This window comes from Rhagoletis zephyria, unplaced genomic scaffold (assembly GCF_001687245.7).
Source record: "Rhagoletis zephyria isolate East Lansing unplaced genomic scaffold, Rhagoletis_zephyria_1.1 Rzeph_scaffold_15410, whole genome shotgun sequence".
NCBI lineage: Eukaryota > Metazoa > Arthropoda > Insecta > Diptera > Tephritidae > Rhagoletis > Rhagoletis zephyria.
The window spans coordinates 1,261-13,039 of NW_016172477.1; the positions used below are offsets into that span (position 1 = coordinate 1,261).

General features: G+C 35.7%; 2 protein-coding genes across 3 annotated transcripts; both read right to left on the bottom strand.

Annotated features, from left to right (window-relative positions):
- Positions 1-1,203: 1,203 nt before the first annotated feature.
- LOC108379020 (DNA topoisomerase 1-like) lies at positions 1,204-9,819 on the bottom strand. Of its 2 annotated transcripts, none has more exons than XM_017635338.1 (5): positions 9,639-9,819; positions 3,364-4,493; positions 3,050-3,300; positions 2,767-2,960; positions 1,204-2,679 (listed from the first exon to the last, which is right to left on the bottom strand). In XM_017635338.1, the coding sequence occupies exons 2-5, from the start codon at positions 4,367-4,369 to the stop codon at positions 2,577-2,579; spliced, it is 1,554 nt and encodes a 517-aa protein (XP_017490827.1). In that variant the 5' UTR covers positions 4,370-4,493; positions 9,639-9,819; the 3' UTR covers positions 1,204-2,576. The 2 variants fall into 2 exon arrangements, with proteins under 2 accessions (XP_017490827.1, XP_017490826.1); XM_017635337.1 differs by lacking the exon at positions 9,639-9,819 and adding an exon at positions 7,100-7,215.
- On the bottom strand, positions 7,365-9,823 carry LOC108379019 (DNA topoisomerase 1-like; the record flags this gene model as incomplete). Its single annotated transcript, XM_017635336.1, has 3 exons — positions 7,365-8,093; positions 8,183-8,402; positions 9,639-9,823. Coding segments are annotated over 3 exons (1,134 nt in total), but the record flags the coding sequence as incomplete, so codon positions are not given.
- Positions 9,824-11,779: the final 1,956 nt, after the last annotated feature.

Consider the following 11,779-nt stretch of genomic DNA (forward strand, 5'->3'; position numbering starts at 1 on the left):
TAAGCTGAATGGCACACAGAGTACGTTCACGTATGCCATAATCCGAAAAATGCGTTTTTACGTGACGAGTAGTACGATATCGTATGTGACGATTCGAGCCCAGAATACGATGTTGCAATTTTGGCGACATTCAGCCTTATTGCGAATGTCGTGTGGAGTGCAAGTCGAGTCGTATCGAAAATTACTAAAAGGGAAAACTTGGCAATACTGGATAGTTTTCGACGAATATTGTAGTTCATCCATTACAGCCTCATTGCGAGTGTAGTGTCGAGTGGAAGTCGTTTTTCTAGAGCAGAGCCCTATTGAAAATTGCATGGATAGTTTTCGACAACTTCCCTCGTCTACTTTTTTCAGAACAACAGTCTACAATGCCCATGATGTGTAGTCGTGCAATATAGGGTGTGTTGAGAAATGCATCATGCCAAAGCATCATACGCTTTTATTTCTAAACTATAATTGATGGAAATGTCCAATATGTGCAACCACGATTAAGTGCCTAATAGGAACGTAATTGCGTAAATAAGGCATTTCCATCAGTTGTAATTTAGAAGTAAAAGATACTGATGCTTTGGCTTGATGCATTTCTGAACGCACCCATAGTCTACTTTAGCGAAATAAATCTGATGCAATCGAGAGGTCACATTTAATAAAAGTCATTGATGATCAATAATAGTATGAGTGTTTTATTTGTTACTAAAATGCATATTTAATAGTTTTGGGCTTGTTCGAGTTCCAACCACAACCGCAGTGTTGCGCGAATTATTAAAGTATCAAGTTCTGTTTAGATTTTTGGAAACGTTTTATCAAATGGGAAGTTGCAACAGTCATGCATGTTTTCATCAGCGCTGCAGTACTGCCGCTTTTATTACGTGCCTCGAACAGGCCCTTTCTCACACATTTCGTTGATGACAGGTATTACGTCCAAAATTGATGAATTGTAATTTTCCAAAATTACAGATAATCGATTGTTAGTATTTATCAATCAATTGTTAATTTTAAATTGTCCTTACAATTTATATTTGCCAAACACTGCCTCTAGCAAACAAAGTCGAGGGAGATAATACATACATACATACATACATATGTACATATATTCCACACTAACTACAATATCTCTTTAAATGCAAAAACTCACCATCAACTGTCGTTGTTATCCCCATGGTTTGTATAATACCATAAATCAAAGCAAAGTAAATGCCTTTCTATTGTTTTACAGTACAATATTTTTTTGATATATTTCTGTTTGTAACTTAAATTATACAAAAACAATTGGTTATACATATTCTATGTACGTTGCGTTGGTATGTAATATGTATTGGAAAGTGTGGGTACAAAAGTTATTTAACGATTGATTGTTGAAATTATGGATGCATGTTTTTAATTTGTTTTTTATTAAATAAATTTAAATATTTTCACATTATGTGTATAAAATAAGATATGTAATCAATAAATCATAAACTAAATTGCATTAGTGTTCTTGTTGTTGAATTTTATTTCTAAAATTAAATGTCTATAGGTTTTCAATGCATACGCCGCTTGTTTGCATATTTGCATCTAGATCGAATCTAAATTATTACACAAAAATTGGGAATATTCTGAATTACCCAGCTACAAACACAAATGTGTTTTATGTATTTCATACACAAGGGGTGTAGCGGTGTTATCCTCCTTCCTCTGATGACTTAAAAATTATATTTATTATGGTATAGTGTGTTTTCTTACATTTATGTATATAAGATAAAATTGTTAAGAATTATGCTAAAATTGTTTAAACTGAAATTGTATTTGTTAGCGTATCTGTATTTATATGCGTGGATGCGTCCTTCTTCGACGAAAAATCAAAAAAGTTAACACAATTATCGTAGTTCCATTCATTTGTAAAATTTTTACTAAAACTTATTTAGTTCCCTCCGCTGTAATAAGAATCACCATGTATTTTTTGCGATGCGATTGAGGGGGTTTAATTATAATCATTTTACTTTACTTTTTTATCGTGTTTTATAAATGAAATCAAATTCATATTTTCAAAGATTTCTAATGTTTGTACGCTAATACGTTCTACTAAATACGTGAGTATGTGTGTTTGTGTGCATGATTAATAATAATAATAATAAAGAGAACATTCCATTGCCATTCACACATTAAATGGCAACACATTCTTATTTACTTATAGACCTAAGTATACATATGTAGCTATGTATACAAATGTATTGCAAGAATTGATGTGTTTATCATAGTTGATAATGAAATAAATTCATTATTATTTCCTAAACATTATGCTATGAATAATTTCTATGTATATATAGTGATCCCTATATATACTATGAAAAAGTTTGATGTATATGCCAGCTCGTCTCACTTTTCCCGCTTCTTCCGTCTGCTATACTTTCATGCATTTTCCATACAACATTCATGTACATTCATCATCTACAGTGTTAAGTGGTGGGTGGTGGTAGTAGTGATATAGCGTTCGGAGAGCATGCTACATTAAACTTTTAACTCTACTCTTAGTTATAAGTCAATATCATCTTCACAAATAGTGTCCCTCGACCTAAGTGGCGTACATCAGTGTTTACTTAGAAGCGATAGTTTTCATCAGCCATGTGTATAGCCCACATGAATTTGTTTCTCTGAGTTTTATTGAATATCTTCTCAATTGGTACTCCATGCTTTTTGCACCTACAAATATAATGAGTTTAAATTTTGTTCGCGAGTGTATAACTTTTCCATGTATGGTATCGTAATGTTACGTTACACTATACCCACCATGCGACAGTAATACGTGGATCCAAATAGTTCAGTTTTGAGGTGCCTAATGCGATCGTTTTATTCTCATCCCTATCAGTCTCTTGCAATTCCAATTTCTTTAGCTGCTCCTTTAGTCTTTCCAGTTGCTTAGACTTTTTGTCAGCCATAACACGCTCTTTTACGGAGCCACGCTTAGCGGCTCTCTTAAGATCCTAAAACACGGAACATACATATTATGTTTATTTTATATAAAATAAAAATGCGGTATACATCTATACGCATACGTTATTCTTGCACTTACATGATACTCAGATTCAGCGTCATCAATCAGCTCACGCTTCTGCCGTATCTTCTCTTTTAAGTTCTCCATAGATTTCTCATGACCTTTTGGTACTGAACGTTGATGGTTACATAATATGGCGACTGCACGATTAGCGCGATTATAGGCAAGCAATTTCTCCGCAGGCGACATACTCTCTTCAGTGAGCAAATCCAATTGTTTTTGTAACGTAATTGAGGCGTTGTAGGTACGGAACACTTTGGCAGTGAGTCCTATACAAAATAAAATAGTAGTAGTTAAAATATATTTATAAAATTATACTATATCTAATATACCTTCCATAAGTTCCTTCAAATGTTCATTGAGCACTTGAGTGTTTAGACGATCGAATAGATCGTCGCCATCCTTTTTGTTTTCCAAGAAAAGTTCGAGGTTTTTGAATACCCGTTTCTCAACTTCAACCTCGTTGTAATAACGGATTGAATCTTTACCAAGAAAATCAAAGACGACAACGTTTTCCTTTCCATTTAAGTGCTTTTCCAATTTAACGTGCTCAACACGGAGAGAACAACAACCTACGGTGTCGGCTTGATCTTCATCCTTTTCATTACCTGCTCTCAGCGCCAATTTATCTATGAAATATAATGCAACGGCCCGCTGACGTACACGCATCTCTTTCGATTTCCATTCGTCGCGATATGTCGCACGTATTTTATCAATCGATTTTGCTAAACGACGTGCAGTTTCGTACTTAACATGATCCTTTTCGCCCTTCAATTTTGATGATGGATTCAACATAATGTATTTTACCTGGCCCTGTACATTCTCAGTCCAAGAGGCCAACCAGGTAACAGTATTGTCGTGACGCACTTCCTTCCAGCGATGACCCTGCGGAGGAGATGGAATTTTCGATTCTTTTCCACAGTTAATGGATACATCTCCAGCCTGAATTCGTCGTTTAATCATGCCCATTTTTGGATGCTCCCCACGACCACGAAACAGACCTGGTGGTTCTAATTTGAAATTGCCAATTTTTTCTTTGTGACCGTCGATGATACATGTGCCATATTCTTTAATCAATGCTTCATTTTCTAATTTCCTGGCTAGTTTCTCCTCCTTAGTCGCATTCTTGCGTTTCTCAGACTCTGCAGTGAAATATTTAAACATTTCTTCAAAATTGCACTTGTTGAAGTCTTTTATAATTTCACGTTCCTTCGATGTCATTGACTTGCGGAAGTCCTTAAAGAAGTTGTCGTTGAAAATCTGTTTTGTGCAATAATCGTGATTCAACATTTTTGCATAAAATGTAGCTGCCTCTTCTGTCTCTTCGGATAACTCCATGGGTTTGCCATCGTAGTAGAAACGCACATTCTTCGGCACGCGTTCATAGGGTGCAGCAAATACTGGTCCTTTGTGCTCTAAAGTATTCCACTTTACACCGTCTTCGCGCTTCTCTTCTTCCCACCTGAAAATTTTGTTTTGAACAGAATCTTTAGTTTTCACTTTCTTTGTTGGTGATTTTAGCGCAGCTATTGACACTGGCTGAATTCTAACAGATGTGGTTCTCTTCGGCAGCTTAGCATTAAACACATTTGAAATGGTATATGATCGGCGAAACCAAATATTCGGCTGCTCGATGTTTATGGCGAAGACAACGCGTTGCGTTCCTAAAATAAATGCACACGTTGCCTTCGCCATCAAATTGCAGCGTTGTTTTCACCACCATTACGCAAACGACCCACAAAAACAAGTAAATTTGTAATGCTGTAAAATGACAGCTGCTGACAGCAGTACGTAACCTCAAATATCTTTTCAATGTGTCAATTGCTAAGGATTTAAAACTGTTGCTTCAGTTGCTTTCAAACTGTTAAGGTCTCATTATGGCAACTTAACGCAACTTGGAGGCTGTCCAATAGAAATTCTCTCAAATGGAAAGCCAAACCCCTGTTAAGGTTAAGTTGCCATAAGCAGGCTTTTAGCTTTCTAATAGCGAAGAAAGAGACAAGAAACGTCAAAACAAAGTGAAGCAACCGTCAGCTCAGAAAGCAACGAAAACAATTTTTTTTTTTTATTGAAATATAAAGGCTATTGTCCGAAAATGTCTTGTCGCTCTCTTAGTCGCGTCGCTAGGTTTGTCCGTCGAGCAAAAAATTTGTACGAATTATCATGATGTATGCCCAAATCTCGTTCGTGGAGACCAAGAAATGATCCATCACTCAAAAACTGAGTGCACAAAGTGACAGTTCTCCTGGAGAGAAGTTGCAAATTCTTAGGTGCAATCCCGTATTCCTCGGACTAAAACTAGTAACTGTCAAAAAATAAAAATTTGCTCAGAGCGAGAGAGTAACATTGAAAAGTACGGGATCGCTTTCTAGTAAAAAATTTCAACTTCAACATAACCTCCAAATTTTGGTTGTAAATTTTTCCTTATTTGGTATGTAAACACACTCAGCTCACACATGGAAATAACCAAAAATACTTTCAAATTCATTAGAATCCACTTAAACAAGTAATTAAATACTTTTCAACATGAATTAGCAGAGTGCACTTTTCTTTTGTTTACAATTTGGTTGCCAAACACACTACAGCTGATCGTTTGACACATTTACCAGAATTTACCTTTGTTCGTCGAGCAAAAAATTTGTACGAATTATCACGATTTTTGCCCAAATCGCGTTCGTGCAGACCAAAATATTATCCAACACTCAAAAATTGTGAGAGCAAAGTGACAGTTCTCTTGGAGAGATGTTGCAAATTCTTGCTGGAAAAAATTTTGCCAGCAAGAATTTGCAAACACGAAAAACATGTGGTTGTGGCGCATGGTTGCATTTTTGTCTACAATAATTTGAATAAATTAGTTCGTTAAATTTAAAAATTTATAAACACGAGCGATTTTTTTATGAAAAAAGGAAGTAAATAATTGTTGATATAATTAATTTAGTTAATTCCAATGATTTGAACTTAATTCGGCTGAAAAAAATGGTATTCGCAATCGGAATGCAATTGCAACCAGAGTCGATTTAAGAAACCCGACAGCTAGTACGATGAAGAAATTGAAATGTATGTTAAAGAAAGTCAGAACAACAAGGAATATACATGTACATCCTGTTTTTGGCCATCCGAAAGAATTTTAAAAATTCTATAAAAAATGCTTTTTTGAAATGCAACCGTGGACGCCAGCTGGCAGGGAAACTTGCAAATTCCTGCAAATTTGCGTTCGTGCAGAAATTTGCAAGTTTCTCAACATGAGAGAGAATTTGAGAAAATTTTTTCTTACTCTCTGATATTTTGAGTGTTGGATAATTGTTGCTGGATTTTCGACGAACAAACCTTTTACCAGCAAAAAATTCTCGGACTAAAACTGGTAGCTTCTGACAGAGAGAACCGTATTTACTCTCTTTTTTTGTCCTCTCAATAGTCAGAGAACCGAGTACGGGATCGATTTCCAGTAAAATCCGACTGATTCTGACTATTTCTGACTAGTCCGGACTCGTACGGGATCGCAACTCTTGCTAGAAAAATTTTAGTCATCAAGAATTTGCAATCACAAAAAGCATATGATTGTGGATAATTTGAATAAATAAGCTCGTTAAATATAAAAATTTTTAAACATGAGCGATTTTTTATGGAAAAAGGAATTAAAAACTTGTTTATATAATTAAATTAGTTAATTTCAATGATTTTAACTGTACTCGGCTGAGAAAAAATTGTATTGGCAATCGGAATGCAATTGCAACCAGAGTCGATTTAAGAATCCCGATAACTCGTACGATAAAGAAATTGAAATGTATGTTAACGAAAGTCAGAACAACAAAAAATATACATGTATATCTAATGAATTTTAGAAATTCTATAAAAATTTATTATGTTTGAAATGCAACCGTGAATACCAGCTGGCAGTGCAACTTACAAATTCCTGCAAATTTGCGTTTGTGCAGAAATTAGCAAGTTCCTCAACATGAGAGAAAATTGTTCCTTAATCTCTGTAACTTTGAGTGTTGGATAGTTCTTGCTGGATTTTCGACGAACAAACCTACTATGTTCTTTGATACACAATATAAACATACATACATACAATCAGCTGTTCAACCAGTTAAATATTTAGCGTACTCGCTGTGTTTCGCCCTCAAATATGGTAAACACGAATTCCAGAGCATCTAATAAATGATTATTTTCTATTTTCTTTTGAGTACTCACCACCTCCAGACCTCCTCTTCTTCTTCTTCTTTCTTCTTGCGCTTGGTAGGAGAAGCAGTCTCCTGTTTTACTTGTGTCTGTTCGGCCTTTAAAAAGTAGTAGCATAATAGAGATATTTAATTCATCTTAAAATTGTACACTATACCTTTTTAGTCTTTTTCTTTTTGGGTTTTGTCTCTTCATATTCCTCCTCTTCCTCTTCTTTAACACGTTTCTTTTTATTCTTAGACTTGCTAGCAGATGGTTCCTTTTTGGGCTTCTTTCGTGCCAACAATGGCACATCCTCATCGTCATCTTCATCTTCAGGTTCGGCCTTTATTTTACGCTTAGCAAGAGGTACATCCTCTTCATCATCTTCATCGTCAGCAAGTGGATCACGTGGTTTAGCACTTGTTTTTCGCTTAGCCAGAGGGATGTCTTCCTCGTCGTCTTCACGTTCTGCACTTCCCCCTCGTTTGCTATCTTCATCGCCACTGGCCTCTTCTTTTACAACAAATGCCGGCTCATCCTCCTTAAATTGTGACATGGAATAGTCACATGAGCTGGCCTGCGAAATATTTATATTATTTTGTTCTTCCATTTTAATGAACGATTTCTCTTCATAACCATTATTAGACTGATTATTATCAAATCCGGTATTTGATTCATCCATATAATCGTTTCCCACTGGTTCTGGTCTGAGTGCAGCAAAATCAGTATTATAACCGTTTGATTGTGAATCAGCTAAAGGTTGCGAGATCGGTTCGGGTTTAATAAATTCCCCATCTAATAATTTTGGCTTGTCACCGGATGATGATTTCGAAGAACTAGAGCTGGAATGTTTGTGTTTCGAAGACGACGAACTGCGATGGCGATCCTTATCCTTGTCCTTATCGCGGGAGCTAGATGAGGATGATGATGATTTATGGTGACGATCACGTTCCTTGTCTTTATCTTTACTCGATGATGAGCTACTACCCTCTTGCGGTCTTTATCTTTTCGATCTTTATCCTTGGAAGAGCTCTTATGATGGCTAGAGCTCGATGAAGACGATGATTTGTGTTTATCCTTGTCCTTGTCACGGTCTTTATCCCGGTGACTCGAGCTCGAGCTAGAGCTGTGCTTGCCATCACGGTCTTTATCGCGATGTTTATCCTTGTTACTGGACGACGAACTGCTATGGTGTCTATCTTTGTCGCTAATGTTGTAAAAGTTAAGATTCAAAAATAGCCCAAAAATAAAAGTTACTTGACCGATAATATACATTAGTACCCAACGGGACTGAAAGTGAGCTGCTCCCAAAGGAGCAAGTAGAGAGCAGTGCAAATGCAAAGTCAAAAATAAATTTTTAATTTTCTAACAATACTCAGAAACATGATACATGATATATGATCATGCTCAGAAATAAATATCATTTTGAGTAGTTACATAAAATATTTTCTTTTGAAAAAAATTAATAATTTATGTACAAACATGTATGTATGTATGTATTTTCATATGTATATCACATAGAAAAGCAAAAAAGTAAACTCCACTATAACTTATCAAATGGTTAACAAAAACTGCATTATTTTATTAAAAGATAAGTATTATTAGGAGAAGTTAATGATTCGCATGCATCGCTTTTTAAATGCTATAGTTGAAGCGTTCACCAAGGCCTCCTTTAGGAGCACCAAGCGAGTGCTTTTTCTAATGACCAGGGAACGGATTTTATGAAAATTTCCTTTTTTCTGCTAAAGAGATAGCTTTCCCTAATTCCATATATACACATTTAATGTTGCATTTTTTAAGGTATTTGTCTTTTTTGCCTGTTGTACCTTTAAAAAAGTGATTATAGCGAGGAAAAAGCCCGTATTCCTTATAATATAAAAGTTTCAAATGTTTCATATTTAAATTGGGCGCCACTTAACTCGACGTCGAGCGCACGTTTAGTACATCAAAGGCTGTGTTAAAGCCTGTTCTGTTACAAACAAAAATCAAGTTGATAATGAAAAAAATCGATGGATAAATAAAGAAGTAATAAGTGGTCATATGAAATTGCGCAAAGATTTTTTTGTATGAAAAATTAGCAGGAAAGTATGTTACTCATACGCCATGTACACCTGAAAATATCTCGAAAACTTATCCATAGAATAAAAAATTAACTTGATTTTCGGAATCAGCGAGCAATTCTGNCTTCTTTTGCCTCTTTTGCTATTTCTAGTTCCTTTTCCTGCCATGCTATTTTATTTTGCCTTTTCCTGCCAATTGCGCTATATTATTTTGCCTTTTCCAGCCTATTTCATTATTTTATTTTGCCTTTTTTATAGGTTTTTAGGTCCGAAAAATCCGTTCCCTACTAATGAGACACAATGTTAAAATACAATGAGGTGTGAAATTAGGAAGGGAGCGCTTACTGCTTCTAGTCCCGTTGAGTAATTAATTGACTACTTACCGACTGCTACTTTTGTGATCCTTTGAACTCGAGCTCGAACTTTTATGATCGCTACGGTCTTTGTCACGGTGTTTGTCCTTGCTAGAGGATTTATGCTTACTGCTGCTGCTACTACTGGTGTGATGGCCGTTACTTACTCCATTCAACTGCACCACTTCAGAAGACCCATTCTGAGTCTTGATGTCCTAAAAGTTGAAGATTATGTATGTTAAACAAATATTTGATTTGTTGATTATTGATCTTTTTTATAGCATTATACTATATATATTGGTGGTGGTTTATCCTTCCGACAGGAAGAAAAAATTATGTATTTTGGTACAAATTTCAGTCACTTTCGTTTTAGGACAAAAAATTGCATTAAACACGGCACAACACCGAAACAGTGTTTTCTCCAACTCAAATTTCGCTCCAAAATACATTATATAACATAAATTATTACACATGGTTTACGATGCTCCAGTGAAAACATCCTTCGACTCGGCACCCATGGGTGGACAACGAAAGCAAAGAGGCTCACGATCAAAATAGATGGACCAAGTGCAGAAGGACCTGTTGTTGTTGGTGTCTGCGATCGGGATTACCAACTTGCGCAAATTTACACAGGAGAGAGGCAATGGAGGAAGTTTTTTTTGGTCTCGGTCCAAACCGACAAACGGTTGTAGTGCCAAATAAAAACGTATCGCCGAGCATTTCACTTTTAGTACTTAAGTGGTTGCCTAAACTAGTGGAGGCTGTGATGTATGTGGCATGTGTGTGAGGTATGTGTGTTGTAGGCGGTACAACAAAACAACATGTATGTGGCAGGTTCTTTCCCGCACTCAACGCAGGATTCCGCGCATTCCGAAAACAGCCCACAAATCAGTCTCGTACTCAAAAAAGGTATTAAAAAGCGAAAAATGGAACGTATTGGATCGTGTGTTCTTTTTTCTACACGAAACAGGCCGTCAGTGTCAAAGCGGATATCAGCTGTTTTGTGTTTACAAGTTGCTTGCATTTATTAGGTTTGTTCATCAAAAATCCAAAAAGGCTTATCCAACAATCAAAATATCAGAGTAAGCAAAAAGGCTCTTAAATTTTCTCTCATGTAGAGAAACTTGCGAATTTCTGTACGAACAGATTTGCAGGAATTTTCAAGTTTCTCCGCCAGCTGGTGTCCACGGTTGCATTTCGAACATAATAAATTTTTTTAAATTCTTTCAGGTGGACAAACAACAGGATATACAGTATGTATATTTCAAATTATTATGACTTTCTTCAGCGTACGTTTCAATTTCTTTATTTGATGATTTCCGGGTAGTTTTGGGTTCCCGCGTTTGTGATTGCAAATTTTTGCTGGCTAAAATTTTTCCAGCAAAAATTTGCAACTTCTCTCCCAGAAAACTGTCACTTTGTGCTCTCAGTTTTTTAGTGATGGATAATTTTTTGATGATGATAATTCGTACAAATTTGTACAAATTTTTTGCTCGACGAACAGAACTATTTTGTGCTTTAAAGGAATAGTGTATGACAAGTGGACGCATTTTCAACCCTTATATACATATTTATTTATTAATGTAAGCGAGAATCAGCTGTTTCTAAAATTCTGGGCACGAAATGTGGTTTCCCCGTACTTCTGGACATTGTACCATTTTAGTTAGCAAATTTTCGCTATTCTCTTATTTGTACGGAAAAGATGGCCAGCTCTCAACTTTTGGTGTGCGTTGCTAGTCAGTTACTTCAAATGAATAAAATTATGTGAAATATATTTCCTATTTAATCATATGCGGGCAAAAATATCGATTTTCTTACAAGTTATGAAAGAATTCCCTGCCAAGCTTTTATTGTAGCAAGCGTACTTTTAACGTTCGTTCTGTCAAATTAGCGCAAAGCAAACGCGAAAATTCTATGTGGACCGGCCTTTACTATCTTTTATTTAGGCTGAACTCATTAGTTTTTTTAATTTGTCAACATTTTAGTGCACTATTAATTCCCAAATGATACTGACAGTTCATGACGTAGATATAGGTACAATATCGAGTGCATTCATAAATATTTAAACAAACACACATGCATATCTACATGTACATATGTATGGGCATACATATGTATATTACATTAGTAATCGTGAACAAAACCCTGCAGTAAAATTAAGAGACAGTCTG